Source organism: Salvelinus alpinus, chromosome 17 (genome assembly GCF_045679555.1).
Source record: "Salvelinus alpinus chromosome 17, SLU_Salpinus.1, whole genome shotgun sequence".
NCBI classification, from domain to species: Eukaryota; Metazoa; Chordata; class Actinopteri; order Salmoniformes; family Salmonidae; genus Salvelinus; species Salvelinus alpinus.
Genome location: NC_092102.1, coordinates 26985388 through 27007457, shown reverse-complemented (window position 1 = coordinate 27007457; position 22070 = coordinate 26985388). Strand labels below are relative to the sequence as shown.

Here is a 22070-nt window from a genome sequence, read left to right as displayed (position 1 = left end):
CCCCAATTTTCCAGTTTTCTTTGCATTCTCATCTAAAAAGTCCTATAAGATTATTGCAGTGTTTCCGATTGCATACATTTTTTGGGGTACTTTTACCCATTTTTCTCCCCAATTGGTAGTTAGTCATGTCCGATCGCTGCAACTCCACTACAGACTCGGGAGAGGCATGCGTCCTGCAAAACACAACCCTGCCAAGCCGCACCGCTCACTTAACCCGGAAGCCAGCCGCACCAATGTGTTGCAGGAAACACCGTCCAGGCAACCGAAGTCAGCTTTCAGGTGCCCAGGCCCACCAAAAGGAGTCACTACAGAGCGATGGGACAAGTAAATCCCAGCTGGCTAAACCCTCCCTTAACCCGGATGAGGTTTGGCCAATTGTGCGCCGCCTCATGGGTCACCCGGTCACAGCCAGCTGTGACACAGCCTGGGATCAAACCTGGGTCTGTAGTGACGCTTCATGCACTGCAGTGCCTTAAACCGCTGCACCACTCGGGAGGCTAGTGTTTCTGATTGCTAGCACAATTAATGATTTAAATGAATTCCTGAATACTGAAGGTAAAAGCTACTTTTTGTCTCTGTTTTCTAGTACTAGGCTCGGGCCCCAGAGACACCTTTCCATACCGGACGCGGTACCAGAAAACAGAGACAAAAGGTTTCAGTTTGTGCTTCTGAAAAAGTCTTCACTCCAGAACTTATTTTACCTATTTTACAGAATACCATTTAATTGCCGTTTATATGTCTGTGTGGAGTCTCATTGGTGCTTCATCGCAGGAGGATTTTGCTCTGCAAAAGCTTTTAGATTTTAACAACACACAGCCTGGGTGGTATAGTCTTAAATAGTTGTACATATGGGGTCCAGGTTCGGTCTAAATTATTTTCAATTTGGATTAGCCATTTAACCCCCTGGAGTCGATTGACGCACCATCTAAGTAAGTAACCCACTAAAAAAATCCCCATCAAAATCTGTCAGTTTAAGCTATATCAGTTGTTTTTGCTTTGGATGTGTGTCAATCCACCACATCCGCCGATTTCACACTTCCGCATCTGTGGTGAAAGGTGGCAGAGCAAGAGCAGTGTTTGTCAAACCATGAGACATCCTGAAAATTGGTCTTCTCACGAAAACATCTGTAGCGTCCGAACGGTTTGACCTACAAACTATTATGGTCACCACTCTATGGAAAGGGGAGAGAGACTCTCCCAAACATGACGGTGTTCTCCGTTTTGCTCTGCGACCACCACAAGTGTCACGGGACTCGTCTGAAGGTAACCGGTACCGGTTTTAAAAAATGAAAGGAAGTATGAAGATAGTTTTGAGCCTACCCAAAAAAAGGGGTAAAATATGTGTAAATAAAAATATATATATTTCCTGAGCTTTCTTATATTGCCTAGATAGGACAGACACTTCAAAACTTTGTTTCTTATGATTTATATTTTGTCTGTCTTTTTTGCCATTTATAAATGTGTTATTCAGTGTATTTCTCTAAACTATAGTAGTAAAGGCCAAATTCAATATTTTATCAAATACATGTTTTGTATATATATATATATATATATATATATATATATATATATATATTTATACCTAAAGGGGTCCTAAAATTCAAAATCAAATAGCTAAATGATCCATAGTATGACCATCTTAAAACAATTCCATATGTCAGCTTAGAACCCCCCACCCCTCCAACAACAGTTTAGACTTTTAAGAATTAAGCCTCAATATTATTCACTCTCTCCAGTGTTGCTACCTCATCTGGATATAGGAACCTTCAGGGTTTAGCACATTTCACAGAAAACAAAGAAACACAAAAATGATAAGACCATTCATCCATTTCTCTTGGTCCGCAGTCTTGCGCAGCCCCCCCCCCCCCCCCCCCCCAATTTCCTCCTGTCTACATATGTTTTGGGGGCCATTAATCGTTGGTGCACAATGTGAACTCCACCAGATAATTACAGTCATTAAACCAATTAGGAGGCAGATGGAGGAGGAGGCTTCGTCTGGCCCTGAGGCCTCCTATCCCTGTTATCCAGGACTGAGCCTCGGCTCTGGCATCGCTTTAAGAACCAAGGGAAATTACTTCAGCCCAGTTTGGATTAATGCACTTTCCTGACAGTGCAGCCAAAGACCCTGCCAATTTAGCTGCAGGCAAGGCATCATAGGCCAAAAGCCCACGCTTTTGAGGACAAAGCGGCCATTTAGGCTTGTGTCATCGAAACGTGTCGTGCGGAGCAAAAAGTGCTACCCGTAGTTTTGGAGAGAAAGGGGAAAAAAGGGGGAGAAGTAGATTAGGAAATACAGGAGAAGGGGAAAGCAGTCAAGAGAGCAGTCAATTCTGTCCACGTGAGATAAGCTCCTTTTTTATGGAGGTATATGAGAGAGTTTCTAATTACGTGAGGCTTATTTGATCGAATAGAAGTTTCATAATGTTTAAGCTGTTACAAATGTACTGATATAAGTGGATGCACGTCGAATTCCAGCAACTTTGAGAAAAACTACTTAGTTGTGTCTGTTGTTCACACGCACATCTGCCCTCTTATTGGCTAGAATGGTCCCACCTGATCTCGCCTGCCTTCCATCATTGAGGACATGTATTCAAGCGGTCATTTGAATATCTTGTTAATATAATAGATAATCTTTCCAGTGGTTTTCATCCAGCAATCGTTGAGTCAATGTTTTGGTTTCATTGTGCTAGGAACAGTAGAAGCATTATGCATGTTTAGGGAAAACGGTTCTAAGCATTCAGCGAGTCAAATGAGGTAAAACTCTCCAGTAGCAATCCACATGTTGGGACAGCCACAGACACCTCCCTGTAAACCTATTTGGGGCAACAACAAAAAAAGTGGGATGCATGCCAGCAAAGCCAGTACACAACACAACACTAAACAATACATGAATTGCACTATAACGGTGATAAACGGTGCCCACAAACTGTTAGGGCCTACATAAAGCTGTCCCAACAGCAGTCCCAACATCTTACCGCTGCTACACCTGGCTAACATAGGAGCTTTGTATGGCAGCAAAACAGTTAATTCAGCCTCATTTACTGCCTTTTAAAGAAACATAGCTGATATGGCTGACTTGCTTAAACAAATGTGGTTTCTAATGACAATTGAGATGTACAAGCTATGGCATAAGGAGACGACAAGCGGATAAGAGGCAATACGTAATTTCGATTAAGACATTAATGAGCGAGCTAGGACGGACATAGTCAATATAACTATTTGTATAGCACTTTTGAAATATACAGCGACAGAATTCAAAACATGGGCCATTCTTACAGTGTTCTCCCTGTACATCAACTCAGAACCGTAGGATAAATAAAGGGGGCACATAAGCAGACAATGAAAGCTCTTACAATATTCAGTGATTACATTTCTCTAAAACAGGTTAAAGGCTACATGTGCACCACCAAGTCAGAACAATAGGTGAAATGAAGAGGGGTAAATAGACCAAATTATTAGGGTGAGGCACATGTGCTACTAACATCTTACTACACAACATACACTTAGTATTACTCTCTTGACTACAGTATACATATATCCCTGGCATATTAACATTATTTATGCAGCAGCATACAATATATTTTGGGATTCACCTTGTTGTGCTGTGCTCACTTGAACAGGAAGGTGGGCACATTTTATCATCAAAGTCTGGCATTCTCTGGATTTATGGTACTTTCAAAACAACTGGGAACTCTGAAAAAAACAAGGTTGAATCATGATGACGTCATTGATCTTCAGGTCGTAGCTCTTGAAATAAATTTCGAGTTGGATGACCGTTCAAAATGTATTTTCCCAGTCGGAGCTCGTTTATTCCCGACTTCCCAGTTGTCTTGAACTCACTCAGTTCAGAGTTAACAGTTGTTTTGAGAGCGGCACAAATCATGCTTCCTTGACAGCATGGCAAATGTTGAATGTTTATAATTTTAAACACGGAAAATAGCCCCTTAATCCCAGATTTGGGACCAAACAGCCACTGTCATTGATTCCTTACAAACCACTCATTGTTGAATTTGCAATTTCCAACTTGTTGTGTAATGTTTATGTTCTATGGATGATGAGCACTGATACGTTTTATCTATAATTTCTCTTCATATGACATGGATTTAAAAGGATTTGCCGACTTTATTCATGATGATGACTGCTAGCTAAGATTTTGAAAGTATGATGTTGACGTATGATGTTGTCAGTCCAATCAAAGCTACTGTATAAAGTGATTTGACGTAATTTTATCTGTGACCAATGACCTTGAACCTTCTTAGATAGGCACTTCTAATGTAAGTCTATGGCAGCACCCATGGGGTGAGAATTTTCAAGGTCTCCACTTAGACTTGGCGGTGACGTTGTGTCCCCATGGGTGACAGAACACTGAGCCAATCACGGCGCAATGCTCTGTATTTTCTGCTGGCTTGCCCCACCACCACAGAAAGCACTGAGCTAGGCTGAAACACATGCATTTTGGAGCTGCCTTACTCAAGAAAGAGACCAAGCTTTATTTATTTTTTATTTATTTTTAAAAAATTGCAAAAAATGTGGGGTGGGTTGCTACTGTATGTTGGACACGTATCTGTACCCTTCGTTGTTTCAGTCAAATGTTTCCCAGTGATCATATTGTTGTGCTTGGCCTATGTGTTGGTGAACTCTGAAAAGAGTGCAGTTGTGATGTTAGCAGATTGAGCAAATAACGGTCTTCGTGGACTGTGTTTTGAATAATGGCACTTTTTAAATACAACTAGTAGATGGCCTCGACAGAGATGGTCGCCTCACTTCGAGGCTTCGAGTCCTTAGGAAACTATGCAGCATTTTGTTTTTTTATGTATTATTTCTTACATTGTTAGCCCAGAAAACATACAGCCCAATTACTACATACAGCCGGGAAGAACTATTGGATATAAGAGCGATGTCAACTTACCAACATTACGACCAGGAATACAACTTTCCCGAAGCGGATCCTTTGTTTGGACCACCACACAGGACATTGGACCTAATCCCAGAGGCCAACCCAAAACAACATCGCCGCAGGAGAGGTAGACGGAGCGGCCACCTGTGTCAGGACCCGGTGCGAGAAACAGTCACTAAATCGGCAGAACCCAGAAGATGAGGCAGACACAGCAGTACTAGAGATGGTGGTTTAATAAAAAATAGATATCTTCCAAAATACAAAGAAAATCCACAAAGTGGTAAAAACAGCAAGGGAAAAAACAAACCTTAAAAGACTAATCCAAAATACAAAAGAACAAAACCAGAGAACCTCTGGAAAATCCAACAAGAGAAAAATATATGTTCACAACAAGGCTGGGGCTGGGTGCTAACATACAAACACTGAGCAAAGAACTGAGGAACACACAGGGATTAAATACTAACAAGGGAACGACATACAGGTGCAAACAATAATTAGAGCAAGGGAAAAACAAAAGGTACAAAAAAGGTGCAATGGGGACATCTAGTGACAAAAAACCAGAACAGTCCTGGCCAAAACCTGACAGAATCCCCCTCCTAGGAACGGCTCCTGACGTTCCTACCAGCCTTCTCAGGGTGGAGGGCCCTGAACTGACGAATGAGGTCAGGGTCCAGTATGTCCTTGGCAGGAACCCAGGAGCGCTCCTCGGGACCGTAGCCTTCCCAGTCCACCAGATACTGCCAGGACCGCTGCACCCGGCGGGAGTCCAGTATCCGGTGGACGGTATAAGCCGACTGGCCTCCGATGACACGGGGCGGAGGGGGAGGTCTGCCTGCCGGAATAAGGGGAGAAAAAACAACAGGTTTTAATAACGAAATGTGAAATGTGGGGTTGATTTTAAGGGATCTGGGTAAGTGCAGGCGAAAAGTAACGGGATTGACTCTCCTGGCAATCTTAAAGGGTCCGATGAATCTCTGGGATAGCTTGCGAGACTCCACCCGTAGCGGTAAGTTTTTTGTTGAGAGCCATACTCTCTGGCCGGGGTACAGGGTAGGACCGGGACGGCGACGTCTGTTGGCTTGTCGTTGGTACTGCTGAGAGGAACGCAGAAGATTAAGACGGGCCTTCTTCCACGTAAGCCGACAGCGTCTGATGAACCTCGAGGCTGAAGGCACTCTGACTTCTGCCTCCTGGTCCGGGAACAATAGAGGAGCATAGCCAAACTGACACTCGTGCGGGGATATACCAGTGGAGGAGGAGCACAAGGTGTTGTGCGCGTACTCGGCCCAAACAATGAAGGATGACCATGTGGATGGGTTGTTGGAAATCATACATCTGAGGGTGGTTTCCAGCTCCTGATTCATCCTCTCAGTTTGGCCGTTGGACTCCGGATGGTACCCTGAAGATAAACTGGCCGTGGCCCCTATGAGTTGGCAGAAGGCCTTCCAAAACCTTGAGGCGAACTGGGGACCTCTGTCGGAAACCATATCTTGCGGGATGCCAAAGACTCGGAACACATGGTTAATCACCAACTCAGCTGTTTCCTTGGCAGAAGGTAATTTGGTCAAGGGAACAAACCTGGCCGCCTTAGAAAACCTGTCGATGATGACTAGGATAGAAGTATTACCATGGGACGGAGGAAGGCCAGTAATAAAGTCCAACGAGATATGGGACCAGGGTCGGTGGGGAATAGATAAAGGGTGAAGGAGTCCTTGAGGGCGGAGGTGAGAAGATTTGCCCTGGCAGCACACGGGACAGGCCTTGACGAAAGTGGCAACGTCTTCTTTTATGGTGGGCCACCAGAACTTACGCTGAATGAACTCCAAGGTGCGACCTACGCCCGGGTGACAGGTGAGGCGAGAGGAGTGCCCCCACAGAAGGACTTGGGATCTTGCTGCCTTGGGAACAAACAACCGATTGGCAGGACCTCCTTTAGGACCCGGTTCGATGGCTTGAGCTTGTCTCACGGTATCCTCAACTTGCCACGAGATTGGAGCCACGATCTTAGCGGCAGGAAGAACAGTCATGTCAGTATCTTCTCGAATGGCAGGAGAGTAGACTCGTGACAAGGCATCCGGTTTGAGATTCTTCGACCCGGGTCTATAGGTGAGAATAAACTGGAATCGGCTGAAGAAAAGAGACCATCGAGCTTGTCTGGAGTTCAACCGCTTCGCCTGCTGGATATACTCCAGATTTTTGTGGTCCGTAAGCACTTGAAACGGTTGAGAAGCCCCCTCGAGCCAGTGTCTCCATTCCTTCAATGCCATCTTAACCGCTAGGAGTTCACGATCCCCCACATCGTAATTCCTCTCGGCCGGGGTAAGCCGGTGAGAGAAGAAGGCGCAAGGATGAAGCCTCTTGTCTTCACCCCTCTGAGACAGGACAGCTCCAACACCAACCTCTGATGCGTCTACCTCCACCACAAAAGGTTCATCCGCCGTCGGTAGTGTCAGGATGGGAGCAGAGAGGATGCGCTGCTTGAGTCCTTGGAAGGCCGTCTCAGCTTCTCTTCCCCACAGAAACCTTGTGTTGCCACCCTTGGTTAAAGCTGAGAGAGGGGCTGCCACCGAGCTGAAGTTCTTGATGAACTTGCGGTAGAAGTTAGTGAAGCCCAGGAAACGCTGAACTTCCTTAACGGACTTGGGGGTGGGCCAATCTGCTACCGCCCCTACCTTCTTGGGGTCCATCTGGACTCGACCGGGTTCCACTACAAATCCCAGGAATTGTACTCGAGAGGAATGGAATTCACACTTTTCCGGCTTAACGTACAAATGGCTGTCTAGGAGGCGTTTGAGCACTTGTCTGACATGCTTAGTGTGTTCTTGAAGGGAGCTCGAAAAGATGAGGATGTCATCCAAGTAAACAAACACGAAAATGTTAAGCATATCCCTAAGCACATCGTTTATGAGCGCTTGGAACACAGCCGGGGCGTTGGTCAGGCCGAAGGGCATCACCAAGTATTCGTAGTGACCAGTAGGCGTGTTGAAAGCGGTCTTCCACTCGTCACCGGGTTTGATCCGCACAAGATGGTATGCGTTCCGCAGGTCAAGCTTAGTGAAGACCACTGCTTCCTGGAGCAGCTCAAAGGCTGTGGCCATAAGGGGTAGCGGGTAGCGGTTACGGACGGTTATGGCATTAAGTCCCCGGTAGTCGATGCAAGGACGTAATCCCCCGTCTTTTTTGGCCACAAAGAAAAACCCTGCTCCCGCCGGCGAGGTGGATGGACGCATGAGGCCTGCTGCCAGAGCGTCCTTGATGTAGGTATCCATAGCAGCTCGTTCGGGAGGAGATAGGGAAAAGATCCGACCCCTGGGGGGGCAGGTGCCCGGAAACAGGTCGATGGGGCAATCGTAAGGTCTATGGGGTGGTAGTTTGGTGGCCCTCTCCTTGCTAAATACCGGTTTGAGGTCATGGTAACACTCGGGAACTCGGGACAGGTCGATGGATTCTAGAGACTCGGGAGGGGAACTCGGGGAACTTGGGAAGATACAAGTGGCTTGGCACGTAGGACCCCACTGCTTGATAGTGCCCACAGACCAGTCGATGTGAGGGTTATGGCTGTGAAGCCAGGGGTATCCAAGGACGAGAGGGAACTCGGAACACGAGGTCAGATGAAAGTTCATCACTTCCTGGTGTTGGGAAACTGAAAGACGCAAGGGGGTAGTGACACGAGTGACAAGTCCAGATCCCAAAGGGCTTCCATCCAACGTAGTAACCCTTATGGGGTCACTTAGAGGTTCAGAGGGAACGCCATTCTCCTTCGCCCAGACACCATCCATGAAGTTACCTGCGGCTCCAGAGTCTACCAAGGCTTGAAGGGGAAGCTCGTGGTTGTCCCAGGAAAGGGTAACTGGAATGAGCAGGCGGGAGTTGGATGGATGGGAGGAGGTTATGTTTCCCGTTACAGTCCTCCCAGGCCTGCACGGGAGAGTGCGTTTTCCCTGGAGCCCGGGACACGTGGAGAGGAAATGGCCCGGTTTGCCGCAATATAGACAGCATCGCTCCCTCATCCGGCGGTCTCTCTCAGCCTGGGAGATGCGTCCAACCTGCATGGGTTCCGGTGGAGTCAGCGGGGATAAAGGTGGAGACTCGGAGCTGGGACCGATAGGAGCTAGGGTGAGAGATCTACGGTTGAGCTCTCTCTCTCTCAGACGCTGGTCTATGCGTGAAGCCAACTTGATCAGGGACTCGAGGTTGTCCGGTGGTTCCCGAGTGGCCAGTTCATCTTGGATGGTGTCGGAAAGACCCTTCAAAAAGCACACTGTGAGCGCCTCGTCATTCCAGCCACTCGCTGCTGCCACCGTGCGGAACTGGATGGCATAGTCCGTCACGCTGCGCCGACCTTGGCGGAGAGTCAGGAGCTGTTTGGCTGAGTCAGGACCGCTGGTAGGACCTTGAAACACTCGCTTGAATTCTTCAGCAAAGGTAGAGTAGCTGGCACAGCAGGGACTTTGGGCATCCCACACAGCAGTAGCCCAGGCTAGGGCTTTTTCCGACAGCAGGGTGATGATATATGCTATCTTGGACCGGTCGGTGGGAAATGACGAGGGTTGCAGCTCGAAGGAGAGAGAACATTGGGTGAAAAACCCCTTACAACCACTCGGATCACCTGAGAACCGTTGGGGAGGCGGCAGACGAGGTTCAGCCAGGGGGTTAACTGCCACGGGCACTTGAATCTGATGAACTGGAGCAGAAGCGGTTGCAGGAGAAAGTTGATCAGAAATCTGCTTTATGGAAGTCATCATCTCCGACAGAAGTTGAGAATGTCCAGCCATTAAGGCCTCTTGCTGAACCAGAGCAGCTTCGTGACGTTGGACAGTCCCCTCGTGGTGGGACAGCATGGGAAAAAAGTCCTGGGTACTGGCTGCCTCTGGGTTCATTTTAATGGCTCGGTGTTTCTGTCAGGACCCGGTGCGAGAAACAGTCACTAAATCGGCAGAACCCAGAAGATGAGGCAGACACAGCAGTACTAGAGATGGTGGTTTAATAAAAAATAGATATCTTCCAAAATACAAAGAAAATCCACAAAGTGGTAAAAACAGCAAGGGAAAAAACAAACCTTAAAAGACTAATCCAAAATACAAAAGAACAAAACCAGAGAACCTCTGGAAAATCCAACAAGAGAAAAATATATGTTCACAACAAGGCTGGGGCTGGGTGCTAACATACAAACACTGAGCAAAGAACTGAGGAACACACAGGGATTAAATACTAACAAGGGAACGACATACAGGTGCAAACAATAATTAGAGCAAGGGAAAAACAAAAGGTACAAAAAAGGTGCAATGGGGACATCTAGTGACAAAAAACCAGAACAGTCCTGGCCAAAACCTGACAACCTGGTCAGACTTCGAAGGCGTGAACTCCACCCACCGCTTCCGAGTATGTCTCTAGACAACAAGGTGGACGAAATTAGGGCAAGGGTTGCCTTCCAGAGAGACATCAGAGATGGTAACATTCTCTGTTTCATGGAAACATGGCTCCTTCGGGATATGTTGTCGGAGTCGGTACAGCCACCGGGTTTCTTCATGCGTCGCGCTAGAAAAGAAAACAGAGACAGAAACAAACATCTCTCTGGTAAGAAGAAGGGTGTATGCTTCATGATTAAAGACTAATGGTGTAATCATAACAACATACAGGAACTCAAGTCCTTCTGTTCACCTGACCTAGAATTCCTGATGCTACATTTATTGTAGCTGGGGATTTTAACAAAGTTAATTTGAGAACAAGGCCACCTAAATTCTACCAGCACATTGACTGTAGCACTCGCGTGGGCAATACACTGAACCACTGCTACTCTAACTTCCGCAATTTATACAAGGCCCTCCCGCGCCCCCTCTACGGGAAACTGACCACGGCTCAATATTCCTCCTACCGTCCTATAGGCAGAAACTTCAACAGGATGTACCCGTGACTAAAACCATTCAACGCTGGTCTAACCAATCGGAATCCATGCTTCAAGATTGTTTTGATCACGCGGACTGGGAAATGTTCCGGGAAGCCTCAGAGAATAACATCGATTTATACGCTGACTCGGTGAGCGAGTTTATAGGGAGATGTTGTACCCGCTGTGACTATTGAAACCTAATCTAACCAGAAACCATGGATAGAAGCTGGCATTCGCGCAAAACTGAAAGCGCGAATCACCGGATTCAATCATTGAAAGATGTCTGGGAATATGGCCGAATAAAAACAGTGTCGATATTCCCACCGCAAGGCAATCAAACAAGCGAAATGTCGGTATAGGGACAAAGTGGAGTTGCAATTCAATGGCTCAGACACGAGACGTATGTGGCAGGGTCTACAGGCAATTACGGACTACAAAAAGTAAACCAGCCACGTCTGTTACGCTCGTCATTTGAATGAGGAGACCAAGGTGCAGCGTGGTAGACGAACATCTTACTTTATTGAAAATGAACACCGAAAAACAACAAAATACAAAACGAACGTAAAGTTCTGCAGGCTACACAGCAACTATACAAAATCAAGATCCCACAAACTAAGGTGGGAAAAGGCTGCCTAAGTATGTTCCCCAATCAGAGACAACGATAGACAGCTGCCTCTGATTGGGAACCATACCAGGCCAACATAGAAATACAACATAGATTGCCCACCCTAGTCACACCCTGACCTAACCAAATAGAGAATAAAAAAGGCTCTCTAAGGTCAGGGCGTGACAACGTCACGGACACCGACGTCTTGCTTCCAGACAAACTAAACACCTTCTTTGCCCGCTTTGAGTATAATACAGTGCCACTGATGCGGCCCACTACCAAGGACTGGTGGATCCTCCTCTCCTTCTCCGTGACCGATGTGAGTAAGACATTTAAACGTGTTAACCCTCACAAGGCTGCTGGCTCAGAAGGCAACCCTAGCCGCGTCTTCAGAGTATGCGCAGACCAGCTGGCTGGTGTGTTTACGGACATATTCAATCGCTCCCTATCCCAGTCTGCTGTCCCCACATGCTTCAAGATGGCCAGCATTGTTCCTGTACCGAAGAAGGCAAAGATAACTCAACTAAATGACTACCACCCCGTAGCACTCACTTTTGTCATCATGAAGTGCTTTGAGAGACTAGTTAAGGATCATATCACCTCCACCTTACCTGCCACTCTAGACCCACTTCAGTTTGCAGACGATGCAATCGCCATCACACTGCACACTGCCCTATCCCATCTGGACAAGAGGAATACCTATATAAGAATGCTGTTCATTGACTACAGCTCAGCATTCAACACCATAGTACCCTCCAAGCTCATCATTAAGCTTGAGGCCCTGGGTCTCAACCTCGCTCTGTGCAATTGGGTCCTGGGCTTGCTGACAGGCCGCCCCCAGGTGGTGAAGGTAGGAAACAACATCCCCACTTCGCTGATCCTCAACACTGGGGCCCCACAAGGATGCATGCTCAGCCCCCTCCTATACTCCCTGTTCACCCATGACTGTGTTGCCATGCACGCCTCCAACTCAATCATCAAGTTTGCCGATGACACAACAGTAGTGGGCTTGGTTGCCAACAACGACGAGACAGCCAACAGGGAGGAGGAGGGTACTCGGAGTGTGTGGTCAGGAAAAAAACCTCTCTCTCAACATCAATTTAAAAAAGAGATGATCGTGGACTTCAGGAAACAGCAGAGGGAGCACCCCCCTATCCACATCGATGGGACAGCAGTGGAGAAGGTGGAAAGTTTTAAGTTCCTCGGCGTACACATCACAGACAAACTGAAATGGTCCACCCATTTGGTGAAGAAGAAGGCAGCCTCAGGAGGCTGAAGACATTTGGCTTGTCACCTAAAACCCTCACAAACTTTTACAGATGCACAGTTGAGAGGCTGTATCCCCGACTGGGACGGCAACTGCACCGTCCTCAACTGGAAGGCTCCCCAGAGGGTGGTGCGGTCTGCACAACGCATCACCGGGGGCAAACTACCTGCCCTCCAGGACACCTACAATACCCGATGTCACAGGAAGGCCAAAAAGATCATCAAGGACAACAACCACTCGAGCCACTGCCTGTTCACCCCGCTACCATTCAAAAGACAAGGTCAGTACAGGTGCATCAAAGCTGGGACCGAGAGACTGAAAAACAGCTTCTATCTCAAGGCCATCAGACTGTTAGACAGCCATTACTAACACAGAGAGGATGCTGCCTACATACAGACTCAAATAAATTGATCACTAGTCACTTTAAATAATGCCACTTTAATAATGTTGACATATCTTACATTACTCATCTCATATGTACAGTATATACTGTATGTTATACCATCTATTGCATCTTGCCTATGCCGCTCGGCCATCGCTCATCCATATATTTATATGTACATATTTTTATTCCATCCCTTTACATTTGTGTGTATAAGGTAGTTGTTGTGAAATTGTTAGATTACTTGTTAGATATTACTGCACTGTCAGAACTAGAAGCACATTTTGCTACACTCGCATTAACATCTGCTAACCATGTGTACTGTATGTGACCAATAAAATTTGATTTGATTTAAAATCTTGTAATCAATTGAAAGTAAAATTGCTTATTTACAGAAAGATTTCCCAGTATAGGACCTTTCACTTCCAAATCTGAAAGGGGGTCAAATCCATCAAAATGCAATTATTCTCTCAGATAAAGATTGCTTTTGTATTCCATCAGCCTGGTTCATAGGTTTCATGGATTTTGAAGTCCTTAATATCTTTTGTGATCATGGATTTTTCTCCAAAAAAAGAAACTGCCCCTAGTAGCTACACAAATAATAAATAACCTTACCAATAGACTACCTGGGACACATAGACGGGTTGGTTGTTTAGCAACAAAACCAAAGTGTGCGCAACTATGGGGCAAAACAGATGGGGTTGGCTTAGACTGTTGATAACATTTAAACTCTATTTAGTCTCTAAATGTTTATTGAAACACAAATACCTTTGCACAATGAACACTTGTCTCTAAAATACATGGTTACAGTTGTTGGTTCGCTAGCTAGCGAATTTTAGCCATATTAGCAAAGACACTTCAAAACAAGACTTGGTATAAATAACAAGAAATGAGCCATCTACAATTCCCCACATGGCAGTTTCTTGTCATTGTTGCTAACTATCTGACGATGTCCGCCAACCCGTCTATACACAAATCAAAGTCTATGCTCTATGCAAGTTCTATTATCATCAACAAAAAGTATCATTAGAAACTGAAAACAGTTTGTACTGTCTCATTTTGGGGCGGCAGGTAGCCTGGAGCGTTGGGCCAGTAACCAAAAGGTTGCTGGATCGAATCCCTGAGCTGACAAGGTAAAAATCTGTCATTCTGCCCCTGAACAAGGCAGTTAACCCACTGTTCCCCGGTAGGCAGTCATTGTAAATGAGAATTTGTTCTTAACTGACTTGCCTTGTTAAAAAAGGTTAAATAAATGAACTGACATTGTAAGTCCCATGTTTACACTATAAGTGTAGCCTATGACCTCTTTGTGTTTCATAGTTAACATAGTTTTATAGTATCATGAAGTGTTGGAACAAGCTCCACATCAGACAACTAATTTAAAAAAGCCTATTTGCTATTCACGTAAGTACTTCACAAAGACATGGTGCTACTCTGCAGATGTCTATGTTTATCTCTGACTCTCCTTAGTCAAAACCACAAACTATCTTTTAATTAACTTTCTGATTAATTTGTGTTCATTCATTTGTGTCGTTTTTGGCGTCAAAGGCATGTCAACACACTGGCGACAGAGAGGAACATGGAGAGTCAATTCAAGCTTCTCAGTAATAACACACTCTGACAATAGAAAGTTGTTGATTTAGGCACTGGATTTGAGAATAGTTATTTATCTACGCTCCCTAGAAAGAGGTTTACAAACGGCGTGGGGTTGAGACAGGTTATGGGATAGAGGGGAGAGGACATGAGGAGAGTTGAGGGCCAGGCTAGTGCACTTCAGGGAAGGCAATGATTGACACTTCTGGGATTTCTCCAGAAGACATATTCTTCTAGTGTATGTTTCAAGTAGAATCCTTGGCATAAAGTTGGGTGACGTGTGTGTGGGTGTGTGGGTGTGTGTGTGTGCGTGCGTGTGTGCGTGTGGTTATTTAATTTATTCAGTGTTGGAAATGCTGCACTTTTATCTGAATACCAGCAGAGGTCAGGCTCCTCCTACATACTATTCTTTCTCCTCTTCCACTCAGATAATATAACTTAGCCATATCGCCTTCAAAGCTTCACTGCTTTAATCTTGCTACTTTAAAGGATATCTTTGCAGGCTCTTTTCAGTTAGCTGATCCTAGGAATGCAGGAGATTTTCAGTAATTACTCAATTTATCACAACTAATCTAGTTCTCCATCTTCAAATACATGTCATCACACATTCACCTCCTCCCTCCTTACCCGACTAGCACAGGAAAGCTGGAACACATAGAGTAGGGGGTTGTCATGGGAACAGGATTTTCCCAATGAGGAGGATTCAACCATTGCAGGGGGTGATGTCACCACATGGAGACCCAGTTAGAACATTATAAGGGTTTGTTGGCACTTTGATGGGTTGAGACAAAGTAGACAAAAGGAATATAACATGTTGGTCTTGTGTTAATTTCGCTCACTAGATTTTACAGCTATGCAACACTTGGATCTAGGAGTTTAGTATTATGTAGACAGCCACCATAAAACTCTGTAATCTCAACTGGCAATCGCGGCTACCGTCATGGTTGCATGTGTATGATACATTACTGATACATTTGGCACTCAAATCCAATGTACGCTCATGGTCAATGTGTGTGAACTTAATTATTTATTTTTAAATTTTAAATTTAAACTTTATTTAACTAGGCAAGTCAGTTATGACATTGATGGCCTACCAGAAGACAAAAGGCCTCCTGCAGGGACGGGGGCTGGGATTAAAAAATAAAAATAAAATAAAAAATATAGGACAAAACACACATCACGACAACAGAGACAGCACAACACTACATAAAGAGAGACCTAAGACAACAACATAGACCTATCAAGCTTATTGTCTGTGGCTAGATACTAGTCTAATCATATCACCACATCACAGTAGTGTTGTGAGCATAGCTCTATCTCTATATGTCTCCTCTCTCCATAAGTCAGAGGTGGAAGTGTGAGTGTCAAAGAAAATTTCAGGATACGCTCAGGTGCCTCAGCAGCCAAAGGGTGCAGAGAGAATAAAGAGAGGGGGAGGAGAGGAGTGGAGGGGAGGGACACCAAGACGGCAGCAAACGGGCATTCAGGCTTTCCCCCATTTCTCTCTCTCTCTCTCTCTCTCTCTCTCTCTCTCTCTCTCTCTCTCTCTCTCTCTCTCTCTCTCTCTCTCAATTCAATTCAATTCAATTCAATTCAATTCAATTCAAGGGGCTTTACTGGCATGGGAAACGTGTTAACATCGCCAAAGCAAGTGAGGTAGATAATATACAAAAGTGAAGTAAACAATAAAAATTAACACTAAACATTACACATACAGAAGTTTCAAAACAATAAAGACATTACAAATGTCATATTATATATATATATACAGTGTTGTAACAATGGTTAAAGTACAAATGGTTAAAGTACACAATGGAAAATAAATAAGCATAAATATGGGTTGTATTTACAATGGTGTTTGTTCTTCACTGGTTGCCCTTTTCTTGTGGCAACAGGTCACAAATCTTGCTGCTGTGATGGCACACTGTGGAATTTCACCCAGTAGATATGGGAGTTTATCAAAATTGGATTTGTTTTCGAATTCTTTGTGGATCTGTGTAATCTGAGGGAAATATGTCTCTCTAATATGGTCATACATTGGGCAGGAGTTTAGGAAGTGCAGCTCAGTTTCCACCTCATTTTGTGGGCAGTGAGCACATAGCCTGTCTTTTCTTGAGAGCCATGTCTGCCTACGGCGGCCTTTCTCAATAGCAAGGCTATGCTCACTGAGTCTGTACATAGTCAAAGCTTTCCTTAAGTTTGGGTCAGTCACAGTGATCAGGTATTCTGCCACTGTGTACTCTCTGTTTAGGGCCAAATAGCATTCTAGTTTGCGCTGTTTTTTTGTTAATTCTTTCCAATGTGTCAAGTAATTATCTTTTTGTTTTCTCATGATTTGGTTGGGTCTAATTGTACTGTTGTCCTGGGGCTCTGTGGGGTGTGTTTGTGTTTGTGAACAGAGCCCCAGGACCAGCTTGCTTAGGGGACTCTTCTCCAGGTTCATCTCTCTGTAGGTGATGGCTTTGTTATGGAAGGTTTGGGAATCACTTCCTTTTAGGTGGTTGTAGAATTTAACGGCTCTTTTCTGGATTTTGATAATTAGTGGGTATCGGCCTAATTCTGCTCTGCATGCATTATTTGGTGTTCTACGTTGTACACGGAGGATATTTTTGCAGAATTCTGCATGCAGAGTCTCAATTTGGTGTTTGTCCCATTTTGTGAAGTCTTGGTTGGTGAGCGGACCCCAGACCTCACAACCATAAAGGGCAATGGGCTCTATGATTGATTCAAGTATTTTTAGCCAGATCCTAATTGGTATGTTGAAATTTATGTTCCTTTTGATGGCATAGAATGCCCTTCTTGCCTTGTCTCTCAGATCGTTCACAGCTTCGTGGAAGTTACCTGTGGCGCTGATGTTTAGGCCAAGGTATGTATAGTTTTTTGTGTGCTCTAGGGCAACAGTGTCTAGATGGAATTTGTGGTCCTGGCGACTGGACCTTTTTTGGAACACCATTATTTTGGTCTTACTGAGATTTACTGTCAGGGCCCAGGTCTGACAGAATCTGTGCAGAAGATCTAGGTGCTGCTGTAGGCCCTCCTTGGTTGGTGACAGAAGCACCAGATCATCAGCAAACAGTAGACATTTGACTTCGGATTCTAGTAGGGTGAGGCCGGGTGCTGCAGACTGTTCTAGTGCCCGGGCCAATTCGTTGATATATATGTTGAAGAGGGTGGGGCTTAAGCTGCATCCCTGTCTCACCCCACGACCCTGTGTGAAGAAATGTGTGTGTTTTTTGCCAAATTTAACCGCACACTTGTTGTTTGTGTACATGGATTTTATAATGTCGTATGTTTTACCCCCAACACCACTTTCCATCAATTTGTATAGCAGACCCTCATGCCAAATTGAGTCGAAGGCTTTTTTGAAATCAACAAAGCATGAGAAGACTTTGCCTTTGTTTTGGTTTGTTTGGTTGTCAATTAGGCTGTGTAGGGTGAATACATGCTGTTGTACGGTAATTTGGTAAAAAGCCAATTTGACATTTGCTCAGTATATTGTTTTCATTGAGGAAATGTACGAGCCTGCTGTTAATGATAATGCAGAGGATCTTCCCAAGGTTACTGTTGACGCATATTCCACGGTAGTTATTGGGGTCAAATTTGTCTCCACTTTTGTGGATTGGGGTGATCAGTCCTTGGTTCCAAATATTGGGGAAGATGCCAGAGCTAAGGACGGTGTTAAAGAGTTTTAGTATAGCCAATTGGAATTTGTTGTCTGTATATTTGATCATTTCATTAAGGATACCATCAACACCACAGGCCTTTTTGGGTTGGAGGGTTTTTATTTTGTCCTGTAACTCATTCAAGGTAATTGGAGAATCCAGTGGGTTCTGGTAGTCTTTAATAGTTGATTCTAAGATTTGTATTTGATCATGTATATGTTCTTGCTCTTTATTCTTTGTTGTAGAGCCAAAAAGATTGGAGAAGTGGTTTACCCATACATCTCCATTTTGGATAGATAATTCTTCGTGTTGTTGTTTGTTTAGTGTTTTCCAATTTTCCCAGAAGTGGTTAGAGTCTATGGATTCTTCAATTACATTGAGCTGATTTCTGACGTGCTGTTCCTTCTTTTTCCGTAGTGTATTTCTGTATTGTTTTAGTGATTCACCATAGTGAAGGCGTAGACTCAGGTTTTCCGGGTCTCTATGTTTTTGGTTGGACAGGTTTCTCAATTTCTTTCTTAGATTTTTGCATTCTTCATCAAACCATTTGTCATTGTTGTTCATTTTCTTCGGTTTTCTATTTGAGATTTTTAGATTTGATAGGGAAGCTGAGAGGTCAAATATACTGTTAAGATTTTCTACTGCCAAGTTTACACCTTCACTATTGCAGTGGAACGTTTTACCGAGGAAATTGTCTAAAAGTGTTTGAATTTGTTGTTGCCTAATTGTTTTTTGGTAGGTTTCCAAACTGCATTCCTTCCATCTATAGCATTTCTTAATGTTACTCAGTTCCTTTGGCTTTGATGCCTCATGATTGAGTATTGCTCTGTTCAAGTAGACTGTGATTTTGCTGTGGTCTGATAGGGGTGTCAGTGGGCTGACTGTGAACGCTCTGAGAGACTCTGGGTTGAGGTCAGTGATAAAGTAGTCTACAGTGCTACTGCCAAGAGATGAGCTATAGGTGTACCTACCATAGGAGTCCCCTCGAAGCCTACCATTGACTATGTACATACCCAGCGTGCGACAGAGCTGCAGGAGTTGTGACCTGTTTTTGTTGGTTATGTTGTCATAGTTGTGCCTAGGGGGGCATATATGGGAGGGAATACTGTCACCTACAGGCAGGTGTTTGTCCCCCTGTGTGCTGAGGGTGTCAGGTTCTTGTCCAGTTCTGGCATTTAGGTCGCCACAGACTAATACATGTCCCCGGGCCTGGAAATTATTGATTTCCCCCTCCAGGATGGAGAAGCTGTCTTCATTAAAGTATGGGGATTATAGTGGGGGGATATAGGTAGCACACAGGAGGACATTTTTCTCTGTTAAGATAATTTCCTTTTGAATTTCTAGCCAAATGTAAGATGTTCCTGTTTTGATTAATTTAATGGAGTGAGTTAGGTCTGCGCTATACCAAATTAGCATACCCCCTGAGTCTCTTCCCTGTTTCACACCTGGTAGTTTGGTGGATGGGACTACCAGCTCTCTGTAACCTAGAGGGCAACCAGTGGGTCCGTCTCCTCTATACCATGTTTCTTGCAGGATGACAATGTCTGTATTACCGATTTCTTTGGTGAAGTCCGGGTTCCTGCTCTTTAGGCCAAAGGCAGATGACCTCAGGCCTTGGATATTCCAGGATGATATAGTGAAGGCTTTTTGTTCCATAAAGTGTCCAATGTTGTTGGTCGTGGTTTGGCCTCAGGCCAGTAAGTGTGAGCAGAGCCTGCTGAGCATCTGGTACATGCCGTTGGCTTGGGCGAGTGTAAGAGTGGGGGTTGGGCCTGTTTGCCCGCTCACTACCTGGGCGTATGTGTGACTTCCATGTTGAGGCCCTCTTTGCGGGGGTGGGGTGCATGGGGTGGGCAGGAGTGGCATAGCTCTGATCTGAGGGGGCCTAAATGGGGTGTGGGCATGGTTGATGTGGGGGGGTATTGATTGGTTGGGGTGGGGGTGTGGATGTGTCTGGGGGTGCTGTGGTCTGGATGTAAGTCCTCTTGGCGTGGGTCCTCTATGTGTAGGTCCAGGGAGGGGTCCTGCAGGTCTTGGAGGGTGTCTCGCTGGTCTGGGTGGAGGGTGTCTCGCTGGTCTGGGTGGGGTATCTATTGATCTGTTGCTCCTGTGTGAAGTGTTGGGGCTGCGTTTGAGAGCGATGTCCTTTAGAGTCCGGGCAAAGGTGGGCACTGCTGCCTTGTAGAGGTGGACCTGGTCATAGAGGCTGTTCAAGTCCAGTGGGGAGTGGTGGGCCAGGAAAACATTTGGTTTTGAGGCACAGTCACGGGAAATGCTTGCGTTTACCCACTGTATTGTAGCAGGGTGGAAGTCTTTTCGTGGTAGCAGGGTGGAGATAACCACTTGTGCGTTGGGGAAAGTAGAAGAAGCTTTTTCAATCACTCCCTTCAGTGCTGTGGCCACCCTTTCCTGCTGTGCTCTCAGGTCGTTTGTGCCTGTGTGTATTATTATGTGGCTAGGTGAGCCTAGTTTGTCCTCAGACAGAAGGTCTAGGGCGCGCTGGGTGTTTGGACACCAGAGTTTAGACACACTGTGTTTGGGAAAAAGTTTTTTTTCTTCTATATATTTCCCATTTGAGTCCATAAGGAGAACAATCTGTGTCTTGTGTTTGTCCTCAGTGGGTGTGGGGGGGTTGTCAGGAGGGCTATCAGGGTGGCTGATAGGGGGGGATGCTCAGAGGGGGTGAGAGCCGCTGGGCTTGGGGTTTTTCTTTCGTCTGTTCTGCTGTGATGTCGACTCTATGGTCAGGGTCTGGTGTGGACTGTTCTGCTGTGGTGTCGAGACTTTTGTCGGGTGCTGAGGTGGGCTGTTCTGCTGGCTTCTCTGTGGGGGTGGCCACCTCTCTAGTGGGTTGTTCTCTGTCACACGCCATCCCCCTCAACCTCTCCTCCAGCGGGTCTGACCCGCTTGGGGTGGGGGTATCTTTATCAAGGGAGAGCTTCTCCTGCTGGGCTAATTCTTTAATTTGGTGAAAGTCCAGCTGAAACTGTTTGGGGTTGCCCTGTACCATTACTGTTCCGGACTTATAGAGGTTTATATTAGCTGACTCAGAGTCCTCGTTGTCAAGTATCCTGAGTTTCCACCCCTCGTTAACCCCCCCCTCTCTTAACAAAGGGGTAGTGTGCTAATATAGCACTGTGCCATGCCAGGGGATGGTTTGTGTGGAAGATAAGGTTGCTGATGTTCCCATTTTTGTAATAGTCAGCAAAAAGTGTCTCTTGATTTTCCATAAGGAGCTTCATTTTGTGATCTTTTCTTGCCTTATCATTCTTTACATACACAGGGTACTGTATTTTAATTACCTCTGAACAGCGGGAGGCAGCTTCTAAGGCCTCTCCATTTGGTTGGGGTAGACTATTTGACTCTTCTGCCATTGTTGGGCTAATGGGCTTTGACACCTCTCACTTGACACGTCAGTGCTAGTTGAAGCTGTATCAAGCTTGGCAGAATTATGTTAGCATTCAGTCCTTATAAAGTAATGTCATGTATTTTTCTTCTTGGCTTTCGGAAATAGAATATAGTTTCAGACTAAACATTACTCACTCAGTTCTCTCTCTCTCTCTCTCTCACTGTCTCGTTCCCTCCTCTCCAGTACGAGAGATGACAGGCAATGCTTTGGCATACTGCAAGAAATAGACCTGGCGTATCATCCCTCTTTAGTTTACTTTGTTCTCGCTGCCCCTCGGCTTCTTCCTGGACCAGTCGTCATATTTGGTTTGTTTCGCTCTCTCTCTCCCCTTATCCCCACGTCTCTCTGACATGATGGCAAACCGAT

At 45.4% G+C, this 22070-nt stretch overlaps 1 protein-coding gene across 1 annotated transcript in view; it reads left to right on the top strand.

Annotated features, from left to right (window-relative positions):
• The first annotated feature begins 1065 nt into the window (after positions 1-1065).
• fam131c (family with sequence similarity 131 member C) overlaps positions 1066-22070 on the top strand; it is a 43675-nt gene continuing 22670 nt past the window's right edge. The window contains exon 1 of the mRNA XM_071348254.1: positions 1066-1263. Coding sequence (XP_071204355.1) covers positions 1161-1263 — 103 coding nt within the window. The 5' untranslated portion in view covers positions 1066-1160. The remainder of the gene's footprint in view (positions 1264-22070) is intronic.